This window comes from Nelumbo nucifera, chromosome 3, assembly GCF_055504915.1.
Source record: "Nelumbo nucifera cultivar China Antique chromosome 3, China Antique-T2T, whole genome shotgun sequence".
In the NCBI taxonomy this organism is placed as follows: domain Eukaryota; kingdom Viridiplantae; phylum Streptophyta; class Magnoliopsida; order Proteales; family Nelumbonaceae; genus Nelumbo; species Nelumbo nucifera.
Window position 1 is genome coordinate 88,713,191 of NC_142651.1, and position 25,208 is coordinate 88,738,398.

At 46.1% G+C, this 25,208-nt stretch overlaps 2 protein-coding genes across 9 annotated transcripts in view; one reads left to right on the forward strand and one right to left on the reverse strand.

Moving 5' to 3' along the window:
- Positions 1–18,162, reverse strand: part of LOC104587689 (two-pore potassium channel 3-like) — a 37,096-nt gene extending 18,934 nt beyond the window's left edge. For 6 of the 8 annotated variants that reach the window (XR_016084027.1, XM_010245397.3, XM_088901104.1 and 3 more), the window contains exon 1: positions 16,998–18,162. Coding sequence is in view for 7 of the 8 variants with exons in the window: in XM_010245397.3 (XP_010243699.1) it covers positions 16,998–18,052 (1,055 nt within the window). In the remaining variant the exon portion in view is untranslated. The other 2 variants (XM_010245396.3, XM_088901105.1) reach the window with 2 other exon arrangements.
- A 2,262-nt stretch (positions 18,163–20,424) lies between these two features.
- Positions 20,425–23,967, forward strand: LOC104587707 (uncharacterized). The gene is made up of 3 exons (XM_010245417.1): positions 20,425–21,110; positions 21,210–21,798; positions 23,794–23,967. The coding sequence occupies exons 1-3, from the start codon at positions 20,425–20,427 to the stop codon at positions 23,965–23,967; spliced, it is 1,449 nt and encodes a 482-aa protein (XP_010243719.1).
- The last annotated feature ends 1,241 nt before the right edge of the window (positions 23,968–25,208 follow it).

Sequence of the window (25,208 nt, forward strand, 5' to 3'; positions counted from 1 at the left end):
CCCCCCATTGAAATTTGCATCCATTCCCAAAGAGATGTAAAATAATCAAACCATCATATTGATGCATTGGCTAACATGATTTAAGCCTCATCAAAAGCTCCTTGAGATTTCATGGTCACTAAGTCCAAGGTGAATCATTGATCAGGAGCAATCGATCAACAGCTTATAGAAGTGGTCGTCCATAATGGATGAGAAAGTCCTAGCTTCTCAAAAGTAATTTTTTGGGGACCAATGCCCTCCCTCTCTCATTTCCATCCACCTAATAACCATTTGACAGTCTCCATCCACTAGAAGCCTTCTACAACCAGAGGAACCAAAGCCCTTCCACTGCTATACTCCATCTTGGACATTAAATACTTGGGAGTTTGGAAACAATAGCTAATATCAGTCATCTTCTTCTAACAAAACCTATTATATAGAACATGGTAACTCCCATATGGAAAGATGAATCATTTTAAAGAAAAATTCTAAATCAAACATCATTCCACTTCCTAGCCTATTGGGATAGGAAAATCTCAACAAAATCTGAACAAGATCTGAAGTAAGAATGTCTTCAACTCACAGCACTAAAACCAAGCAACCCAGAGCATACGCATTATATCATGAATTCAGTGCTCATATCAATTCGAAGCCAGTATCAGATTCCTTTTTTTTTTCTTTAGAAACAAAACAAATTGTTATAGGGATGGAAAATTCCAGAGACGGCAGAAACACACACCTCACACAACCATTGTTGTCAATGTCAGCTGCAAGAAACTCGGCGATGGTCATATCGTGATGGAGTACCCACTTCGCCATCATCCTGTGCCGCTTATCAAGCCGTGCCTCAGCAAGGTAAAGAAAAGCTCGAGCAACAGCGAGCGTTGAGACAAGAAGCCAAATTGAGGCAAACAGACGTCCCTGCAATGACTTGAATGCATGGTCACCATACCCAACTGTCGTCACCGACATCACAGAGAGATAGAACGAATCTAACCACCCAAGTCTCTCAACAAAATGCATTACAGCAGTCCCGACACCAATGCAGAGAATGACAACCCCCAAAGCCAATGCCACCTTCATTCGAATCCTCATCCTTCCCTTCTTCACATCAACAAAATAAGACCTCGCATCATGCCCTCCCCCACCTTTGACAGCTCTCAGGAGCATACTCTCTTGCAAATCCAGCACATAACTGACCATCCCAGTAAGCAAGATATCAACGAATCCAAACCCAACCAACACAAACATAATCGAGAACACCTTCGTCGGCGTCGTAGTAGGCGTGATATCACCGTACCCAATCGTGCACATGGTGACAATACAGAAGTAAAGCGCATCGACGACGGGATGGGTCTCAGTGACCGAAAAATTCTCTCGATTAAACGAGTATATAAGCACACCCAGAGTGAGATAAATGACGAGAAGCACAAAAGACTGGCGGACAATCGAAGTAGAGGCAAATTGGGGTTTGGGAATCGGCTTATGATCGACTTCATTTATAGCAGCCATGGCGGGGGCGGTCTTGGAGCGGTGGAGATTGGTTTTGATCAATGGGCGAGTGAGGTCGGTGAAACATGAAGGTTGGTCTGGAGGAGGGTCTGAGAGAGGGAAGGAGCAGGGAGAGTTGGTGGCTAGGGCTAGGGCGTCGATGAACTCAGAGGAGGAATCGATTGCAGAAGGGGACGGGCCGAAGATGAGACGGTCTTTGAGTTGGGTAGTGGTAAGGGGGAGAGTTATCTCACCGTCTTCCAGGAGAGGGCAGAGCGAGGGAGGCGTTATAGAGAGTGGGGATAGTTTATTGCCGGGGCTTACGCATGGAAGGAGGGGTTCTCTCTCCATTTGGGGTTGCCGGGAAACTGCTTCTCGTTAGCCGGAAAAACCAGAAACCAGGAAACAGAGTCACAGAAAGAGAAAGATTAAATTTAAATAGAAAAAGAAAATAAGAGAAGAGAAGAAGAAGAAGAAGAAGAAGAAGAAGAAGAAGAGGTGCTTGGTAGTTGGAATGGACGAAGAAGAAGCCGGGAAATATAACTGAAAAAAATGCGGGAAAGAGTGGCTTTGGGTCAGTTGGGGAGCTAGGAATCCTCGTTGGGCGCCAGCTGATCACAGTTTGACGGTTTGACACTATCTCCAGGAAGGCCGGAGCATGGGACAAATAAAGTATGAAACGATTGGTTAGGTCCTGTTTGACTCAGCTCACGTCACAGATCACACTGCTTGAGTTTAGTTAATCCAAAATCGATTTGCAATTTGCATTGGGTTGTTTGGTTTAATAGCTTTGACAAAGTATTTTTGTGTTTATTTTCGAGGTATCAAAAGCAAACTAAACAAACAAATTGTGCAAGGCTACAAACTTGCTTTGTTCTCTCTCTAGTGGGACTACAAATGGATCAAACAAATTGAATTGGATATAGGTGGGTATGAATTGAAAATTACTCGTGATGAAGGGTGATTTGGCACGACCTAGCAAGAAGGGGACACGTGGGTGCGATGTGATCAAGGGGTAACAACTCAGTCAGGCGAACCCAGTTTGCAACATTCAAAGTTCGGGTATTCAGCCACCTCGGCCCAAAACCCACCTCGGTGTAGAGGCACCTCGACACCCAATCTAATTTGGGACTAAAGAATCGAAGTTCTAGCTCGGAGCTAATGAGTCGAAACGCCACATAACCGACTCCAAAGGCCTCCCCAACAGATCCCGAATTTCTCGAGATCACGATGAGAACTCGTCCCGGCTCCACCTAAATCGGAGGTAAACGATAAACCTTATCAACATATTACTCTCCTTCAAAAATGGAACAAACCTTATCTCCATAGCCCGGAGATCCCGAAGCTCTTTCGTAAGGCCCACAACTACTCCAATATATAAAGACAACAAACCTCAAGGCAAAGGCACGTGTGATTATTCTAATCACTAGCACTCAAGCATCGGAGCGACCCTTGTCGGGTTAGCTACCCCGGGTTCTCTGATTCACTGTTTTGCAGACTGGTCCAACTCACCGCCTAGTTGGAGTTCAGATCGCCTTCCAGCTAGGAGAAGCCAGATCGCGCACCATCAATTGGCGCCGTCTGTGGGAATTCGATCGAAAGGTCATCCCTATTTCTTTACAATTTCAAACTCAATCGCAACCGCAATGGCATCTTCCAGCCACACGAGAAAAAGCATCGAGATGAATGTCACCGGGGGGAAAGCCCAGCAATCAACCTTCCCCCAAGGTCCAACGGTATGCATCGGCCAGTTTACTATTCCGCTCATAGTGTCTGGAGTCCCGTCACTGTCTGCACCACAGCGTACCACGCAAGTGAGTGTCCCACTTCCCCTAGTGGTAGGCGTGACTTTCTCTGAGCTATCAATGGTTCCCTCCCGAAATCGGGCATTCTTAGTTCCACAACCTCGTTTAGTGCATCCGGGCAATTCAGATCCAGATGCAACAGGTCCAACAGTTCCAGCAGTACTATCTGTACCAACAGTATCAGCATCAGTTCCCTCCACTGCAGCCGAACCAGCAGCCGGTTCCGCCCCGGCACCCAGGGCCCCGTTAGGGCCAGAACCCGAATCGGCTTGGAACCAACTAGAACATCAACCAATCTCCCCATTGGGGTGAAGAGACCTCGCAAGTACCAATCCCTCTCAAGAGTCAGGCTTCGCCCTATGGGAGGAGAGATGGTCAGCACACTCGTCCAGCCTCACAAGAAAATCTCAGAAACAGGTTTGGGGATATTCGGTCCAACAGGACCAATCCGCCTCGGTACTCCCAGCAAGAAAATGACGGCTTGCGAATAGATAATAACCAGTTCGGAGTTCGAGGTGCAAACTCGACACAAGACCTCTCCGTCCCTCACGATAACCAGTTCGAGCCCCACAACCAAGAGAATCCAACGAGAAGGAACCAGGACCTACCCTGCGATAATGCCAAAGTACCAAACCAAACTGAAGTTAGCAGCACCAACGTCGAGCCAGTGAAGAAGTAGCAGCGACGGCGTCGTAAGACATGCCGCCCCTCGGCCAGAGGCAGCCCTCTATCTCCCGAGCTCTTGGCCAACAAGAAGAGTGAGCCAAAGGAAAGGAAGAAGTGAGTTCGGTGGCTATGAAGACTGTGCCTCCACTACTTTGCTGGTCATCTCCTCTATCTCCCAAGCTCTTTGCAACTCCAATGCCAAAAGATTTTAAGATGCCCCCATTAGACAAGTATGACGGGTCGTTTGACCCCAATGACCATATGGACTCTTTCCAGCCTCAGATGCACCTAGTTGGGGCTGATGAGTCCTGCATGTGTGTGGCCTTCTCCTCTACGTTTAAGGGGGTAGTCCAAACTTGGTATCGGAACCTCACGCCGGGCTCCATTAAAAGCTGGTCCCAGTTTGCCGACCTGTTTACTACACACTTCATTACCAGTAAGAAGTGCCCGAAGTCACAAGAAAGCCTTCTGAATGTGGTTCAGAGGGAGGGAGAATCGATTCGAAGATATATAAAGCGCTTCAACGATACTTGCTTGTAGATACCGGACCTTGACCCGGGGGTACGAATCACTGCAGCAAAGAAAGGAATCACCCATAAAGAGTTTAAGTGGCATGTGGTAGATAACAAACCAAAGGACATCACTGAGTTTATCAAATTAGCAGATCAGTTCATCGGTACCGAAGAGGAGATCAACCAAAAGATCAACAATCCACCGCCAAAAAAGAGGAAGAGAGAGAATGAAGGAACAAGCAATGGTGGGCAGAAAAGGAAGAAAACCAAGTCCCCGAGCAGGGGGAGAAGCAAGTCAAGAAGTCGGTCCCCCTTGCGAACCCGCAAGTCAGGTCGGCGTTCTAGGACCCCACCTATGGAGAGAACGAGCTACACACCTATGAACACCAAGCGAGGAGAGATCTTAATGGCTATAAAGGACTCCTCCTTCGTCAAATGGCCTCCCAGGCTAAGGGGAGACCCAACAACAAGAAATCCGAATGTCTACTGCCATTTCCACCAAGATCATGGACATAACATGGATAATTGTAGGAATCTCCTTGACGAGATCGAGAAACTTATTCGCCGTGGATACCTGAAGAACTTCATATTGCGAGAAGAGAGGGGACAAGCAGACCGACAAGCAGATCGACAGGGGGACTAGAGGAGGAATGGCCCAGAGGTCAGCAGGCAGAATGAACAACCACCGCGACAGTTGCCGGAGGAAAGACCAATTCGCGGGGTAATTAACATGATCACCGACGGATCCATCATTGCCGGATGCAGATCGATAGCTGGAAGGACCTCGGTCCGCGAACTGGAGAGCGAAGAGGAAAACCCGCCAAAGCGACTTCGGCTCGAAGAACCGATATACTTCACTGAGGACGATGTACATGGGATCTAGTACCCTCACGATGATGCCCTAGTTGTGAAGTTAAGAATTAATGATTTCGAGGTAAAGCGCATCTTGGTGGACTCAGGCAACTCAGCAGATATACTCTTCAAGGAGACCTTCGACAAACTACAGTTACAGAAGAGCGACCTGAAGCAGGCGGATATGCCTCTGATAGGGTTCAGCGGTGAGGAGATCAGACCTCTTGGTCGAATTACAGTACCTATGGAAGCCGGCACGTGGCTAAACATCGTGCGATTCGAGCACACGTTCCTGGTAGTCGCTACTCCCTCCCCCTACAACGCCATAGTAGGTCGGCCTATCACGCATGTTTTACGCGCGATAGTATCCACTTACTATTTAGCAATGAAATTCCCAACTGATTACGGAGTGGGAGTGCGAGGTGACCAGCTCGAGTCACGCAAGTGCTACGTGGCTGCCTAAAAGGAAAAGCAAAGCTAGTAGAGGATGTCGAGCTTGAGTGACTAGTGGAGTATACCGATGAACGAGCTGCCCCGAAAGAGGAGACGGTCCACATACCAGTCTTTGCCGCCGAACCAGCCAAGACTCTCTAGATCGGTGCCTCGACCAACGAACCACTCTGAACCCGGCTAGTAAGTTTCTTGCTTGATAATTTAAATATTTTTGCTTAGTCCACAGAAGAGATGCCCGGGATTGACCCAAACATTATAATTCACAAACTTAATACCGACCCTTTAGTCAGGCCAGTAAGGCAGAAGGAGCGCAACATCGCCCCGGAACGTTGGAGGGTAGTCGATGAAAAGGTTGGGAAGCTCCTCGCGGCAGACTTCATCAGGAAAGTCAATTACCCGAGCTGGGTGGCTAACCCAGTTCTGGTGAAAAAAGCCAATGGCAAGTGGCGCATGTGTGTCGACTACACTGACCTGAATAGAGCTTACCCGAAAAATTGCTTCCCGTTACCCAAGATCAACCGCCTAGTGGACGCGACCTCAGGGCATGAGTTGTTGAGCTTCCTGGATGCCTATTCAGGTTACAACCAGATTAGGATGGATCCTGCTGACAAAGAGAAGACCGCTTTCATAACTGAGCTTGGGTTATATTGTTACAAGGTCACGCCCTTCAGATTGAAAAATGCTGGGGCAACAATTCAGCGCCTTGTAAATAAGATTTTTGAGCCGTTAATCGGCAGAAAAGTAGAATGCTATGTTGATGACATGGTTGTGAAGACCCAATTTTCAAATTTTCTATTGAATGATTTAGAAGATGTTTTTCAAATTTTACGAAGATATAACATGAAGTTAAATCCAAATAAGTGCGTCTTCGGAGTCACTTAGGGTAAATTTCTAGGCTATATTGTCAACCGACGTGGCATTGAGGCCAACCCAGACAAAATAAGCCATTCTAGATATGAGACCACCTCGGAAAATAAAAGAGGTTCAGAAGCTGACTGGCCGGATAGCCGCCATGAGCCGCTTCATGTCCAAATCGACAGACCGGTGCCTACCCATTTTTAAAGAAATAAGAAAGAGTAAGGACTTCGAATGGATTGAAGAATGCCAACTCGCTTTTGACGAGCTGAAAAGATACTTAGGTACTGCCCCAATTTTAAGTCAACCCGGAGAAGGGATGTGTTAAAGCTATACCTCTCTGCAAGTGATGAAGTGGTTAGTTCGGTACTGATCAAAGAAGTAGATCGGTTCAACGACCCATCTACTATGTTAGCAAAATTTTGTAGGATGCAGAAACTAGATATCCAGATATCGAGAAATTAGCATGTGCACTAATCGTAGCAGCCCAAAACTTCGCCCGTACTTCCAAGCCCACACTATCGTCGTTCTCACCAACAAATCCCTTGGCAGATTTTGCTTAAGCCCGAGGTGTCTGGGAGATTAACGAAGTGGTCCATCGAGCTGAGTGAATACGATATCCGGTATGAGTCTTAGTTAGCAATCAAAGCTTAAGTCTTATCGATTTTGTAGCAGAATGCACATTTAGCACAGTGACCCTCGAGCTGGCCGAGCTCGCTCACACGATGGGAGCTTTAACTAGTGTGGCGCCAGTCCCAGTCAGAGTGGAACCGACCTGCGACGAGGAGCCCTGGATCCTCCACGTCGATGACTCGTCCAACCAACAGGGAAGCAGTGCAGGACTGATACTGTACGGCCCAAGCAAAGTGAAGCTGGAATATGCTCTCCGGTTCGGATTCGAGGCATCGAACAACGAGACAGAATATGAAGCGTTGGTCGTTAGGTTAACCTTAGCAAGGGAAATGAAAGCAAAGCACCTCATCGTATGCAGCAACTCACAACTAGTGGTTAACCAAGTCACTGGTGAGTATGAAGCCCATGACCCACTATGGCAGCTTACTTGGTCAAATTCAGAGAGATCCTGTGCAACTTCATCTCCTGCTTCATCAGACAAATTCCGAGGTCCGAGAACGCTGAGGCCAATGCCTTGTCGTGACTAGCTAGCAGGAGCAGCAACACCATGCGAACTGTGTACATAGAAGACTTACCACGGCCCAACATTCTCGGGAGGGGGGGGCAGAAAAGGTCGTTCCCGTATCACAAGCATAACCGAGCTAGATCAACCCACTCGTGATTTATCTACTCCATAGGGCCCTACCTGCAGAACGCAATGCAGCCCGAAGAGTAGAGCGCCAGTTAGCTAAGTACGTCCTCATAGACAAACAACTGTACAAAAGATCTTTCTTGCTCCCTTATTTGCGCTGCTTGCAACCCTCAAAAGCTGAGCATGTACTTCGTGACACCCATGAAGGCTTGTGCGCCGGACACTTGGGGGCAGAGCTCTTGCACTGAAAGTGTTAAGGCAAGGCTATTATTGGCCCACGATGAAGGTAAATGCACTCGAGCTCGTCAAAAAATGTGATAAGTGTTAGAGCCATGCCAACATTCACCATCAACCTGCTGCTGATTTGAAATACCTCACCAGCCCGTGACCCTTTGCGTAGTGGGTAATCGACATCCTTTGTCCTTTCCCAACAGCAACAGGGCAGAGGAGGTTCTTGGTCGTAGCAGTAGATTATTTTACGAAATGGGTGGAAGTCGAACCCTTGGTAACGATCACAACCCACAACATATAGAATTTCTTCTGGAAAAGCATAGTATGTCGCTTCGGACTACCTCGAGTGTTGATATCCGATAATGGGAAGCAGTTCGAAGATGTTAAGTTTCAAAACTGGTGTGCCGAAATGGGGATTCAACAAAATTTTACCTTAGTGGCACACCCCCAGGCGAACGGGCAAGTAGCCAAGGGATTGTGGGTGGACGAACTACTTAGTGTCCTTTGGGCCTACTGAACTACTATTAAGACCGCGATGGGAGAGACCCCTTTCAACCTCACATATGATACAGAAGCGGTGATTCCGGCGGAAATAGAGGTGCCCACATTACGATTGGAGGCTTATGATGAGGAAATGAACAATGACGAGCTTCGTACCAACCTAGACCTGGTAGAAGAGGTACGAGACCCTGCTTACATTCGGATCATAGCTTACCAACAAAGAGTAGCTCGGTACTACAACGCCCGGGTCAAAACGACACTTTCGCATTGGTGACCTGGTTCTTCGAAAGGTTATGGTACCTGAGTCCGGCGTTGGTAAGGTCGAACCGAATTGGAAAGGTTCATACCGAGTAAAGCGGGTATTCGGGGAAGGCACATATGAGCTTGAGACTTTGGAAGGGAAGCAGGTACCTCGAGTATGGAATGTCGATAACCTAAGAAGGTATTACTTATGAACCCATGATTTTAGGGCAAAATTTCTCTAAGTCTATGTGAATACCGAACTAGTCGAAAAAGACGACCAACTGGAGAGAGGACTATGAGTCACTCCTAGGAGCCTAAGGGCTATGGCGCCAAACTAACAAAAGACCTTGGCATTACGGTAAGTCCTATTCGCCTCTTCGGCATGGGCAGACAAGTCCTAGTCGCCTCTTCGGCATAGGTAGACAAGTTGTAGTTGCCTCTTCGGCATAGGCAGACAAGTCCTATCACCTCTTCGGCATAGACAGACAAGTCTTAAGCACCTATGAGGCATTGACAACTCGGGTGGAAACCATACGGTGTCTAATTCACCTCGGCGTACGACAACGTAAGGTTAATCCCACCTGGAGTCAAGCTCGTTGGCTTGACACTTAGGTATAACCGACACTTAGGCAAATAAGTGACCGAGGCATAGACAAATCGGTTATGTACCTTACAGTGTCTGTTCACCCTGACATACAATGACAATTAGATTATTCCTACTAGTGTCGAGCTCACCAGCTCGAGAGTAACCTATACTTAGAAAAAAGTTCACTCCTATTTGGTTTAGTTCGCCAGCTCGAGAGTAATCTACACTTAGAAAAAATTTGTACACAAAGATTGCAAAACACTTGTATTTCATTGATATAGAACTTCAAGTACAAAAAAAAAATTACAATTGACCAAGCTCAGGGGCTTGGAACATTGAGCATTACAAAAGAGGGGGGGTCCAAGAAAAGAGGCTTCAATCACTTCGGGGCTCTTCATCCTTATTGGAGACTTCGACAGGAGGATTTGTCTCTATACGGTCCTCACCAGCACCGGTCTCCTCTTCCTCGTCAAGCAGGTCATCATCACTCTTCGTTTCGAAGTCCGGATCTTTGGTAGCTTCGATGGCCATCTCCTTGGTGATCTTCGATATGGTTATGGCACTGAGGTCGAGGTGGGGAAATTTATGTCCGATCAACCACCTGCTAAGTTTGAATCCCTTGCGGTAACCCGTTGTCTCTGCCTCGACCAGCCTTAACCTTGGCCTCCTCCATCACATGAAGCAGTAGCTCGGTTCGTTCCTTCACACGGGCTCGAGGTCCTCGAGCTCCCTCTTCAATGCCGTTTCACGCTCCTCGAGCTCCTTCTTCTCTGACATTAGCAGAGTTAGCAGCTCCTTCGTAGCTTGTGTGTCGATTTTCAGTTGGTTGATTTCGTTGCGAGCTAAGTTTAGTTCGGCGTGGGCATTTCGGGAAGACTCCTCGGCTTTGAGAACCTGCTTCAAGTTCACCTCGGACTGATAAGCCAAGTCATGGATGGAGGACTTCACCTGACAAGAGAAGAAAACGAGTATTAGTATACAAAAAATCTAAGTACGAGACAATTTGAAAGACAAGTTCAAGAACGTACCACCATACAATGCGTAGCCGCACGAGCCCCGAGCTGAGCAACTGGAAAGTTGGCCCAACGAGCGACCTCCTCAGCGAACACCGCATCCTTGCTCTTGAGAAGGCTGAACTTTGGAGTCAGAATGCTCCGAATTGGAGAATCACTGCCCGAAGAAGTGGCAGCCACTAGGATGGGCTCTAAAGACGTAGCCTCCTCATGCATGCGGGGTGGGATGGGTTTGCCCGAGTCCCCGACCAGATAGATCATGGGAGGCTGTTCGGGCTCAGGAATGGCAACCTCAGTTCTGGCTACTTCACTCTCGACGCAAGCCTTTTTGGAGGCTCTCTTCTTCTTCTTCCCCTTCTTCATGCTCCCGAAGAGCTCATCGGTATGGATGTCGTCCATGGCAGTTGCGATGAAAACGAGCTAAGTTAGATACAATACCAAAATAAAATGAATAGAAAAAGTACAACAAACAACGACCTACCAGGAGGAATCAGGTCGGCTTGCACGAGCTTCTCCTCGGTCACGAAGTCTTCGAACTTCAGGCCGAGTTCCACCCAAGATCGGACCTCCTCCCTTTTCTTCAGGTCCAGTCTAACGTCGGTGTCTTGAATGGCTGCCCTCCAATGGGTCGGGAAGGGCCACCCCTCGGTGTTGCGGACCACGAAGAAACACCTCTTCCAAGCTGGGACCTTATTAGGGAGCTCGTGCAACAGTTTATATTCAGGATGAGGTGACAAGTAGTAAGTTCGCCTATGCTCGGGTAGAACACAGAACGAATTTTTCTTAATGGAAAGAATTGAAGAAAAGACGTCAAGGTCAAGGGGACGGTTGTAATCATGGAAAAGAAATGGTCCCTATGATGTTACTAATAGAGCTCGGGTGTAGCTGATCTATGGTAATGTTAAAAAATATAACGATCTCGATTATAAGGGGGTGAAGTGAAAGACGTAGACCAACTACGAGCTGTTCCTCGAAGATCACGATCTCGTTGTGATCATGATCCCAAGGAAAGTTGCCTAAGGGGATGCTATATACAAGATCGTTAGGGAGTTTGTACCAGGCTACTAAGGCCAGGAGCCTGTCTGCCGTCATTACCGACGGGCCGAAGTTGTCTAGCAGCCAACCTCGGTGTGAGGTGGAAGCCGAGTTACTAGAGGCCTCTTGCTCTCGCCGAGGTGAGTTCTCCCCGAGTGGACTGAGGACCGTGTCTTGTCCCGAAGTGACCACCTCGGTAGGACGAGGATCCACAATCTGAGTCGAGGTACCCACATCAGCCCCAGCGGACTCACCGCTCCCGTCTAAAAGACTATTTAAGCTAAGGCTAGACATATTAAAGGAAAAGACAACGAAATCAAAAGGAAAAAGCAAAGGAAGGTGGACTCACCAAAAGGAAGACCGAAGAAAAGAATGTGACCTCGGACCCAGAAAAGGTTGATGGTGAACTGGAAGACTTAAGCTCGACCTAAAAAACTCATGGATTTGCGGATTTGTGGCAAGGAAAATGAGCCCTTTGGCCTCTATTTACAGCCAGTGTATCCGGGAATCAATGGTCAAGATCAACACAATCCGACGGCTCCTAAGGAAACCGGTTGCACGCCCCCCGATGTTGAAATCGATTTAGCGCGTGTTTTGACGTCCACGAAGTCTATAAACAGTGTGACGTTCGCGCGTGGCTGAGACGCAACTTGGGTCATTTCATGGTTGAAACAGGCCCATCCAATGGTTTTCCCTTCAAGTCGTCTAGACTTCGTGCCAAATCCACTTGGACTCGTCATGAACTCCCCGAACCGGGTTGGGACCCCTGGCACAAGGAGTGGGGGGCAATTGATGAAGGATGATTTGGCACGACCTAGCAAGAAGGGGACACGTGGGCGCGATCTGATCGAGGGGTGACAACTCAGCCAGGCGAACCCAGTTCGCAACATTCGGAGCTCGGGTATTCAGCCACCTCGGTGTAGAGGCACCTCAACACCCAATCCAGTTCGGGACTAAAAAATCGAAGTTCCAGCTCGGAGCTAATGAGCCGAAACGCCACATAACCAACTCCAAAGGCCACCCCAACAGATCCCAAATTTCTCAAGATCACGATGGACCAACAGATCCCGAATTTCCTGAGATCACGGTGAGAACTCGTCCCGGCTCCGCCTGAATCGAAGGTAAACGATAAACCTTATCAACATATTACTCTCCTTCAAAAACGGAACAAACCTTATCTTCACAGACTGGAGATCCCAGAGCTCTTTCGTAAGGCCCACAACTACTCTAGTATATAAAGACATGAAACCTCAAGACAAAGGTACGCGTGATTATTTTACTCACTAGCACTTAAGCTCTCAAGCATTCAGCTCGCATTCACAACATAAGTACTGACTTAAGCATCAGAGTGACCCTTGCCGGGTTAGCTACCCCGGGTTCTATAATTCATTGTTTTGTAGACCGATCCAGCTCACCACCCAGACAACCCCAGACAACCCCCTCCCCCCAATTATGATGTAGGATTCCACATAATCCCTCTCTCTCTTCCTAACATTAGGCCCCATTTGGGTCCCACACAACTTTCTCTTTCTCCCATAACATCGGGTCTATTACGTCCCACACAATCCCCCTCTCTCCTCTCCTCTCCCTCCCTCCCCCTCTCCCATTATAACGGAAGGGATCTACTCCTCACATGGGGGCGCCTCAGATGCACATCCATTGTTCATTGGAACATCTCCCGTGAATAATAATTTATAAGTACAAGAGATGTTCTTAATGCATGGTACAATGTGTGTGTGAGGACTGAGTAAGGCGCTCTATGTTAGGAGCAAACCCGGTCTCCATTATGACAACAAGTCCTACACAAACCCCTTTCTCTCTCTCCTAGCACCAAGGCCTAGATAACCCCTTTGTCTCTCTCCCTCTCCATTTTTATTCAAAAAATAGTAAAAAATATAAAAAATGAAATTAAAAATATTTTAACGAAATTTGTATGGGGTTATTGAAATTATTATTTTTAATTTAAATTAATTACTTTTTTTGATAGGTAAATTTAAATTAATTAATTGAACTAAAAAGTCATTATAATCATAAGAGAGAAAGAGAGTTCATATGATGTCTAGAAAGAGAGAGAGCATTGTCATCATTACACTCACAAGCAATGTTCAAAAGACCGGACTGGCATAAAACTGGAGAAGGGAGAGGTTCATGGGTTAGAGGTTCAATCGATGTCGAATTGTGATGGTGTGGCATATACATATATACTACAGGTCATATAAGTACTATATAAATATATTTTACTACTTTTAATGTACATAAATATAGTGGAGGAATGGTAAGCTTCTTAGTTTTTAAAACAAATGACTACGGTCCAAGCCTTTTAACTTATATTTTCTTTAAAATACATTCATAATAATGTAATATGTACAATAAATAGTCATTTAATGGTAATTAAGTAATCTGTGAAAATGAGAGGTCTTGAGTTCAAATCCTATTAACAACATTTTAAAATTTCACTAATGTATGGACCCAAGCGATTTCATGAAATTGGGACCGTTTCACCGGTTTTTCGATTAAACTGACCAATCAGTTGGTTTTCAATGGGTTTTGAACAAGTCTAGTTATTGGGTGTAACCGAACCGGTTAGGACCCTAGGGTCACGATTCAAACGGCTTGACCGGCCAATGCGGTCTGGTTTTCTAAACATTGCTCACAAGTACCACATGAACCAAATTTAGGGTTTGGGCTACATGAGCTTCACATGCTTAGATGCCATTTCTTTAGCAGCCCATTAGATTCCATTTTCTCGACATAGGGGGGGGGGGTAGGGCTGTCAATGAGTCGGTTCTAGGTCAAAATCTAGTAGAACCCGTCTTGGAACCGATAAGAGAACCCATGGACCCAGATTCGACCTAGACCCTATAGGGTATGTAATTTTGAACCCAAAACCGAATTGATCGGTTCTTGGGACAATCGGGTCCATACCAATTCTAAAATTAACCCTTCTATCATAAACTATAGGGGTGCTCACGGTTTGGTTAACCGAACTGTGGGGCATAATCTGTAACCAAACCAGTAGTATCAGTTTTTGGAAAATCGATAACCGAAACCTATCAGTTAACTGATTGACTGGTTCGGTTAACCATTGGTTTTTCAGTTTTTTATTTTTTAACAATATATATTATAAAAAATATATAATAAAAAATTATAAATATATATAAAATAATATATTTTAAATGATAAATAGCATATCATATATTATAAATATATATATTTATATATATAATGCATATTTATTAATTTATAATATATAAAAATATAAAAAATATATATAATATACATAAATATATATAAAATATATTGTATACCGGTCGATTCGGTTAAATGCCGGTTTTTTGTATTAGTTAACCAAAACTGAACTAGGGACTCAACTCTCCCGACCAATTTTGTATTAGTTAAAATACCAAACCGACCAATTTAATTAACCGATTTTTCAGTTCGGTTTGATTGATTCGGTTCTTCGATTTTTTTCTCACCCCCAATAAACTAATAAACTAGGGACTCAACTCTCCCGTTTGTCTACCAGTGACGTCGATGCCCTGTTTCCCGCTTGTGACGTTTCTGGATTCGATTTAGATTTTTCAGAACTTTTAATTCTTCTTTGATTTCTGAATGTGGGAATTGTGATAGCTTTCTAATGAAACCATTTCCGTCTTCATCAACGGGAAAAGAATTTCATGGAATTGAAAAACTCAGTCTAACGTATGTGTATATATCTCACTCGATTACAAGCAACAAAGTTTGGGTAAAAACCTAAAGATGTTAAACCCTACCTAAGAAAGGGAAGTTACTGTTGACGCCTTGACGGACGGTCATTGAATGGACGGACAATGGACGAACTGTGTTACTGTGGTAGTGTTATGCGATTCAAGGCACTCAACAAAGGTAGTGTTGATGGGACGGTCGTTGGACGGATGAATGACGAACAAACAGATGGCCGATGTGCCACCAGCCTCCAGCCTTTAACCTTCTGAGTCTTTTACTCTTCAGAAACAAAAACTTGAAAAGGGGTTAGGGGGTTGGGGGCAGCATTTCAGCAGGGTTTAGGGTTTTAAAAAAATCCCACCCGAAATGACACTTTTAGCCAATTAGCCCCACCTTATTTGAATATGACATAGTATGATGAATACATATATTTAATAGTATAAATAGGGTTGGGTAGGGTCTAAATCAGCTCAGGACAAGATGAAGCCAGTTCGGACTCCATAGTAATCGGAATTTTTTTTAAGACCCGGAACTGATCCATCGGAAAAAGTTCTAAAATCAGAACAGGTCCCATTGGTCCGGGTCTATCGGGTCTGATCCGACCTATTGACAGTCCTAGGGGGCATATATACCCATCCGAATTCGAAACAATCCGTCAAGGATGATCTGAATTCAATCCATTTATACTTGAATAAAAAATTGGATCCACCTCACATGGAGCCATTTAGGGCCTTTTAATAATGGAGAAAGGTTCATGCAGCATGGCCCCAAATAGCTGATTGAGATAACCCCAAAAGCTAGGGACAATTAAATGTAATCCACTCTCCTCACAATCAATTGCCACCGGACAAGAGTCTTCACATAAGGGTGTCATCCCCTTTCCCCATAGAGAAGTTGTAGATAGGTAGCTCTGAATTTATGAGCTAGACCCCTCCCATTCGATCTAGATTCAATGGAATAAGGGACAATTTGGGTCCACACCATTTTTCTCAGATCATGAGTACAGCATCTGGTGCCCAAGACTGAAGACAGAATGAATGAATAGAAGATCCCAATAAGATCAACTAGGAAAATTATTTAGAACTGATTAGCTAAAACTAAGTGAAAGGATATACCAAATTAGATGAATATCTTGATGTCTTCCTTGTTTAATGTTATTTTATCAGTCATCACCTGATATAGTCAACAGTGATTGTATTTGAACCTTGAGAACTTGAACCCCAGAAACTAAATTAAAAAAAAAAAAAAAAATCTGTTCTTGGGTAAGCAATAAACAATTCAATTCTGTAACAAGGCAACAGTTGGATTGCTGAAAGTTGCTATCCTATTGATAGAATATAATAACAATGACTACTAGTTTAGTGACAACCAGGCATGATTAAATGAACAAATGCAAATCAAACTTGATTAATAAATGAGACTAATTAATGAACGAATCTGGAAATCAGGTATGTTAAAGAACCATCACTTCCCATGAAAGGTGTTTGATTACCAGGATTAATCAGGGAAGTAGTTCCATAGATTATGGTTCAATCAAGCGAATCTCATCATTATCATGCATCTAAGCATTGTCCCAACTGTATCCTGTTTGGTCATTCCATTCTGTTTAGTGTCATATCCACCACTAAATTATGGACCTTAAATCATTTCTTATTACTTGAATCAAGTTAATCTGTTCCCAGACAATCAACTAGGATCAGTTTATAGATGCATAGGAAGATAAAATTGCAAAAGCCAATGTAATCAGGAATTTCATTAACATAAATGTAAGCTTAAGAGGAGAGCTAACAGAAATCTTGAACATACCTAATAGATCCATCATTGTCAAGGTCTGCAGCCATCAGGTCACCAAGAGTCATCCTTTTCTGAAGAACCCATTTAGCAATCTTTCGGTTTCTCTTGTAAATCCTAAGCTCTGTTAGATACAGGAAGGCCCTGGCAACAGCTAGTGTGCTGACTAATAGCCAAACTATTGCAAAGCACCTACCCTTTACTGTCTTGAAGGCATAGTCCCCATACCCTACTGTTGTCACAGAAGTTACAGATAAATAGATGCTATCTGTCCAATTCAATCCCTCTAGGACATGCACCATGATCGTCCCTATAGCAATACAGCCAAACAAAACAAACAATGCCAATGCCACCTTCATCCTTATCCTCATCCTACCCTTTTCAGTGTCTATTATGTATGTCCTGAACATTGTATGAAATCGATTTTCGTCGACTGCACTCAATAACACAGTCTCTTGCCGATCAAGCATGTATGTCACCAGCCCATGGAGCAAGATATCGATGAAGCCGAGACCAACTAGGATAAATGCACATGTAAATAGCTTGGTGAAGGTAGTATCAGGCACAATGTCTCCATATCCTGTGGTGCAGAGAGTCACTACAGAGAAATACAATGCATCTACTAATCTGACTGTAGAATGACCAGTGAAACTTCCACTTCTCACCATATAAATGGAAACACCAACCATGATATACAAGACCACACCGATCAAGGCTTGACGAACAATAGAAGGGGTCGATCGGGGGGCGGGGCACTGCTCCACAGAACTGGAGGGAACATCAATTTGATCAGCTAATAAGGAGGGGGCCGAATGGGACTTACGCTTAAGCTCCTTCCTTCTACCGAAATTGGCTATGAAATTGACAAAGGAAGAAGAACTGTTCGCCGCTGATCGAGTGGTCTGTGGTGGGAAAATAGGAACTATGGCTTCTGTATTGAGAATATAGGCCGGAGGTTGACACAAGGATGAACCATGATCAAGCCCAGCAGAGGAGATGAAATCCCTGTTCAGTGGTACTGTGCTAGACTCCTCAGGCAATACTTTTTTGGAGAGCAGAAGCTCATCCATGGTGAACCTTTATTATTACATGGCATGAATTAAAGATCAAACCTCAACCAGAGCTTTTGTTTGTGGAGATGGAGAGGCTTCTTTTCCCTTTTTCTTGTTTCTCCTTTTTCTCTTCTTGGTTTGATAAAGGTATGACGCATGAGTAAGTAGGTCCAGCTACAAGTCAATCAATAGACGTTTAGTAACCGCCTAACCGTCATTCATTCTGGTAGACCGGTTGGTTTGAGCGTTTCATTCAAATATCACAAAAGAACAATACTCTTTTTTTTATTTTTTTCTTATTCTCTGGATAGCAACTATACTGGTCAAAGTCAGCAATAAACGATCAAGAGAAGTAGGAAATAAAAGGCGAATTATGTGCGCAGGGAAAAGATGTTGATGATCAATAAATGATCAATATGTTGATTGATAAATCCTTCCAAAAATCTAGAATAGAGATGCTTGTGTCTTTGATGATGGGTGGACAAGGAAAATATATTGGTATATAGTACCAATGTTTTTGAGACTTGGAGTAGACTAAAAACTGGAATGCCCAACAGCAAGGTTTTAAAAAAGATATTAATATGTATCTATGTATTTATGCACGTATGTATAATTACATTCTATATCTAATATATGCATTATTTATATTTTTAATTTTATTTATTTATAAAAAATGTTAAAATTTGCGAGGACAATTTTTTTGACAAAAAAATAACGGAATTCAGCACCGTGGGATACATAGATCTAAAAAAGTTATCCAACATAAGAATATCACCTCAATCAGATATCTGAACACAAAATTATGGCCTCCAAAAGTTTGAACATACATTCAGATGGTTTTGACAAAGTCAACAGATTTTGACTAAATTCTGAATTTTAATCAAACCAAAATTCGAAAACCACCAAAGCTGTCATTTAACCAGGATTCAAAAAGATCACCGGTTTCCAGTTTTCACGGTGACCATAGCATTGAGCCCACCTAAGGGAGAGGCATTGATCTATCAGAGAAATTGCATCCGCACCAGTAATTGGCAACATCAATGCAGTGCAACATTGACATTAGTGAGTCTAGATCTCCTGCCCACACAAACTTTGCCCACGTCTACTCACATAACATTGCAGTCACACATGGAGAACATCTCATCCTCTGATGTAGGGTGGCCCAGCCCAGCCCACGAACACCAGAACCAAGGACGCGACTAGCCACATCAGGGGCTACCCTGCATCCCTTATATGGAACCAATTGCGGAGCACCCATGTGTCCCCGCAGAGCTCACTAACTGCCCTCGTACAGCTCCCACTTAAGGCGTTCATCTCCACCAACCTCCAGACGCCTCAAGTATAAATAGGGGGTACCCCCCTCCAGGTGAGGGATCCTGATCCTGAAATCTAATCCTACTACAGAACTTAAGTGTCCTCACCTTGGGAATTCAGCATCTACGAGCAGCCACCTCGAATCCCTCGTATGTACTTAATTCCCCTCTTCGTACCCTCATATTGACTTGACCGTCAGAGTCTCCGCCTCGAGTTCTCACCTGAGGCCTCTGACATCCTTTGCCTTGTAGCACCTCAGCTACCAACCCTCGGCTTCTACGGAACTCGGTACACCATCAGCCTCAGCCTACAGCCCTCGGCCTCAACACATCATCTCCAAGCCCTCGAAGCCTTCGGCCCACTTCCAGAGACTAGGGGTGAATTTACATTGTTGTCCTCAGCCAATCCGAGCATCAACAATTGGTGTCGTCTATGGGAAACGTTGCTAAGACGATCCCCTAAAGAATTATGACAAACTAAGAAGTCCTTAAGCTCCAATCACCATGGTGCAAAGAGATAGGAACACCTAGAACCTTGTCACTAGTGAACAATTCCAGGTCGTGCTCGATCCGCAAGCCAGCTAGCCGTCGGCCCCAACCACATGCCACAGATCGACCCCTCCGAGTCTAGCAGTAGTCGCCCAACCAGCCTGCATCCCAGGAACTCCCAACCTCCCAGCCGAAGGGAGGAGGAACCAGCACAATCTGAGAATAGCTCAGCCCTTCGAGCAACATCACCGGTGCTGAAGGCCAAACTCGAGGGATGAAGGTGGGCGTTGTGGTCGCCCCAATGCCCATTCTAGGGCTGAGGGTCGACGCTGAGCCTCTTCCCCTCACGTCTCGGATCTTTGGGACATCCTGAACGACTGTCGCATCAAGCGCGAGGTGCGTGGTCTTGCCTCGAAACACTTTGGAGTCCGCACTGACCCCCACCGCATCTACGAAGACCGAGATGGCGCGTAGGCCATGCCCAACCCTCAATTCGCCGAACTGCAAGCAGAGCTCGACACTGTCAAAGTCGAGCTCCTACAAGTCAAGGAAGGCCAAACTGACACCTCGACTGGATAGAGTAACTCTATGGGGAGAATGAATGTCTTCTCCCCCGACATCATCACCGAGCCATTACCCCCAAACTTCAAAGCTCCCACCTTGGAGAGGTACGACAAGAACACAGACCCGAATGATCACCTAGAGAGCTTTAGGGCACTCATGATCCTATATGGATACTCCGATGCCTTGACATGCCGAACTTTCCAAGCAACCTTCAAGGGAGCCGCTCGACGGTGGTTCTCAAGCCTCCCACCTCAGTCCATTAACTCATGGGAGCAATTCTCTAGCCTGTTCCTTGCTCGCTTCATCAGCAGTCGACGAGCCCAAAAGAGTGTTGTCTCGCTAATGACAGTTAAGCAGAAGCGAGGAGAAAGTTTACGGTCGTACATCGATCGCTTCAAGAAGGAAGAGCTCGAGGTCCATGACCTCAACCCCATGGTTTCCATGCACACCGCCATCAGCGAACTCCTCCCTAGCTTGGCCCTCAAGTACTCAATCGCCAAAAGCCAGCCGAAGACAAAACTGGAGTTCCTTGAGAGGGCCCAAAAGTACACTGTAGTCAAAGAGGCTTTGGTTGGTGATATTCAAGAAAGGGGCACCGAGCACCGGGACAAAGACCCAGAGAAGAAGAGAAAGAATGGAGATCACGACCGCAACAATGGCAACAGCAAGAACAACAAGAAGCCACCGGCCTCGGCCCTGGCTTATTACCAGTACACGCCACTCAACTCCACCCACACACAGATTCTGATGCAGATCGAGGAGGAGAAATTCATGAAGTGGCCTGAGAAGTTGAAGAAGAATCCCTGAAGGGGGAACCCAAAAAAGTACTACAAATTCCATCAAGGCACTAGCCACGATACAGAAGACTGTTATGATCTCAAGAATGAAATAGAGTCCCTCATATGCCAAGGCCACCTCAAGCAGTACGTTGGAGGCGAGGCTGGCGCCTCGTCCACTCAACAACAACATCAACAAATAGTCAGCGTCATCAACATCATAGCCGGAGGCACAGCCTCGGCTTTGGCTCGCAAGGCCTACTTCAGGCAGCTAAGCATCCAGGGGCCGATTCTCAAGAGGAAGAAGCAGAAAGAGACCCTCTCCTTCACGGATGAGGATTTGAAGGGGGTGGCAGTCCCCCACGACAACACTCTAGTGGTTTCGACCATCATTACATACTTCGTAGTTAAGAGGATCCTCGTTGACAATGGCTCCTCTGTCGATATCCTCTTCTACGAAGCTTTTGAGAAGATGAAGATAGCACCGGAGCGCCTTCAACCAACGGACGTCCCACTAGTTGGCTTCTCCAACAATGTTGTCAAACCAGAGGGTAAGATCACCTTACCAGTCACAGTAGGGACAGAGCTCCAACAGGGGACGAGGATGACAGAGTTCTTGCTCGTAAGGGTTGGCTCACCCTACAACACAATCATGGGAAGACCAACCCTTCACGCACTCCGGGCAGCATCTCCTCCTACCACCTCGCTCTCAAGTTCCCCACCGAACACGACATCAGAGTTATTCGTGGGGGTCAACATGCCACCCGCTAGTGTTATGTGGTCGCACTAAATGGCAAGAATAAAGAAGCTCTACCACTAGAGGGCCTTGACCTCAGGGAGGAACCAGCAAGTTGAGGGCAACCGGCCGAGGACCTCGCCTTGATCCCCCTAGACGAGGACGAGCCCAAAAAATTGTCCACGTCGGGTCCAACCTTCCCCTCGAGAGCCTATTCCAACTGGTAAGCTTCCTCATACATAACGCTGACATTTTTGCTTGGTCTGCCGCTGACATGCTCGGAATTGACCTTTCCGTCATTACTTACAGGCTGAGCATAGACCCGAGCTCTAGGCCATTCCAGCAGTAGAAGAGGAACTTTGCACTGGAACAATGGAAGGCCATAGAAGAGGAAGTTGGGAAGCTACTCGACGTCAACTTCATCCGAGAGGTACACTACCCTAACTGGTTGTCAAATGTGGTTATGGTAAAGAAAGTTAACGGGAAATGACGGATCTGTATTGATATCATAGACCTCAACCGAGCTTGCCCCAAGGATAGTTTTCCTTTTCCGAGGATAGACCACCTCGTTGATGCCACTGTAGGGTACGAATTACTCAGCTTCATGGATGCCATCTCCGGATATAACCAAATAAAGATGCACCCAGACGATGAGGAGAAGACCTCGTTCATCACTGAGCATGACACATATAGCTACCAAGTGATGCCCTTCGATCTCAAAAATTCCGGGGCCACCTAGCAACACCTTGTTAACAAGGTGTTCAAAGATCAGATGGGGAGGAACGTAGAAGCCTATGTGGATGACATGGTAGTAAAAAGCCTGAAAGCTGAGACCCATGTTACAGACCTAGCCGAGACCTTTGACACCTTGCGAAGGTACAAGATGAAGCTTAACCCTAGCAAGTAAGCCTTCGGCGTCACATCAGGCAAATTTTTGGGTTTCGTCGTCACTCAAAGAGGCATTGAGGATAACCCCGAGAAGATACAAGTCATACTAAACATGGTGCCTCCCTGGACGGTGAAGGAAACCCAAAGGCTCACCGGTCAGATAGCAACCCTCAATCACTTCATGTCAAAGTCAGTTGATCGCTGCCTACCCTTCTTCCGCGCCATCAAGAAGCTAAAAACTTTTCAATGGACGGAGAATGCCAGCACGCCTTCGATGAGCTCAAGGCATATCTCACCTCACCTTCCCTCCTCACCCGTCTGACTGAGGGGGAGACCCTATACCTGTACATCTCGGCCAGGGATGAACCAGTCAACTCAGTCCTAATCAAGCAAGATGGCATGCTGAAACCTGTTTATTATGCCAGCAAGGTCCTCTGCGACGCCAAAACCAGGTATCCCGAAATAGAGAAGTTGGCTTTCGCCCTTGTGGTTTCGACTAGGAAGCCTAGGCCATACTTTCAAGCTCACTCAATAGTGGTCCTGACAAACTAGCCCCTCAAGGCTGTCCTGGCCAAGCCCAAGACCTCAGGACGCCTGACGAAGTGGGCTATCGAGCTCTCTAAGTTTGATATCTAGTACCAGCCGAGGCCCACAATCAAGGCACAAGCCTTAGCAGGCTTCATAGTGGAATGCACCTTCAGTTGAGCCCTTCGCCAGACTATGGAGAACGCTGAAAGGGATCACATGAACAATGAGGCTCACTCCCGATGAAATATCTTTGTTAACGGCTCCTCCAACTCTAAAGAAAGCGGAGCGGGCCTCATTCTTCTCACCTCATATGATGTTTCCCTAGAGTATGCACTAAGGTTTGACTTCCCAACATCAAACAACGAAGCCGAGTACGAGGCCCTCCTCATTATCCTACAGCTTGCTAGGGACCTCGGCTCCTTACATGTCGATGCCTTTAACGACTCTCAACTGGTGGTGAATTAGGTAAACGGCAAGTACGAGACCAGAGAACAAAGCATGTCCAAGAACCTCGCCAAAGTCCAAGATTTAGCTTACCACTTCCAGCTCTTCTCCTTGCAACAGGTTCCACGAGCCGAGAACGTAAGGGCCGATGCCCTCTCCAAGTTGGCAAACACCTCGAACGGAGTCCTCGGCTGAATTGTGCATGTCGAGAAGTTACTTCGGTCCTCCATTGAAGAAGTCCAAGTACTCCTAATAGAGGTTGAGCCGTCATGGATGGATCCCATCATCAACTTCCTATCAACAGGACAATTGCCCGAAGATAGGAACGAGGCAAAACAACACAGACATCAGGCAACCCACTATGTGCCTTGTTGGAGGGAAAACTATACCAGAGATCCTTCACCTAGCCTTACCTTCGATGCCTCTATCTAGAGGAGAGCGAGTATGTGCTACGGGAAATTCACGAAGGCATCTACGGCAATCACCTCGGTGGGAGGGCCCTTGCCCAAAAAACTTTAAGGCAATGGTACTTCTGGCCGACCCTCCATAAGGACGCAGTCAAACTGGTGTAAAAATGTGACTCATGCTAGAGGCACGCCAACCTATGCCATCAACCGGCCACCACCACTCTCGACCCTCGACAGCCCCTAGCCCTTCGCCAAGTGGGGCATGGATCTCCTTGGCCCTTTCCCTCAAGCCACGGGGGGCAAGAAGTACCTTGTCGCCATAGACTACTTCACCAAGTGGGTAGAAGTCAAGCCCTTGGCCACCATTATGGCCCAAGCAATCCAAAAATTCTTTTGGAAAAGCATTATCTGCTGCTTCGGCCTACCCTGCATGCTGGTCACCGACAATGAGAAATAGTTTGATGACGCTAAGTTCCGGGAGTGGTGCGCCTCCCTAGGCATAAGACAACAATACACCTCAGTAGGTTACCCCCAAACCAACAACCTAGCCAAGGTCACCAATAGGACGATACTAGATGGGCTGAAGACCAGTTTAGATCGAACAAAGGGCCTATGGGCTAATGAACTAAATAGCGTACTCTGGGCTTACCGAACCACACCTCAGACAGCCACGGGTGAAATCCCCTTCGGCTTGACCTATGGCACAAAAGTGATCCCAGCAAAAATTGGCCAGCCGACACTCCAAGTTGAGGCATACAATGAAGCCGAAAACAGTGAAGCCCTCAGAGCAAACTTGGATCTGCTAGAAGAAGCCCGAGAGCAAGCACAAGTGAGGATAGTCGCTTACTAGCAATGAGTGACCCACTACTACAACTCCAGGGTAAAAGAAAGGCACTATCAAGAAGGAGATCTCGTCTTCAGGAAGGTCATGATCCCCGAACCTGGAGTGGGAAAGCTGAGTCCCAAATGGGAAGGCCCCTACAAGATCAAACAAGACGTCAGCGCTAGCACCTTTCGCCTAGAACACCT

Coding starts and splice junctions, on each gene's coding strand:
- LOC104587707 (XM_010245417.1), top strand. CDS start 20,425: ATGGGGAGAATGAATGTCTTCTCCCCCGACATCATCACCGAGCCATTA. Junction 21,111..21,209: donor TCGGCCCTGGCTTATTACCA/GTACACGCCACT, acceptor GAATCCCTGAAG/GGGGAACCCAAAAAAGTACT. Junction 21,799..23,793: donor GGATGACAGAGTTCTTGCTC/GTAAGGGTTGGC, acceptor GTGGTGAATTAG/GTAAACGGCAAGTACGAGAC.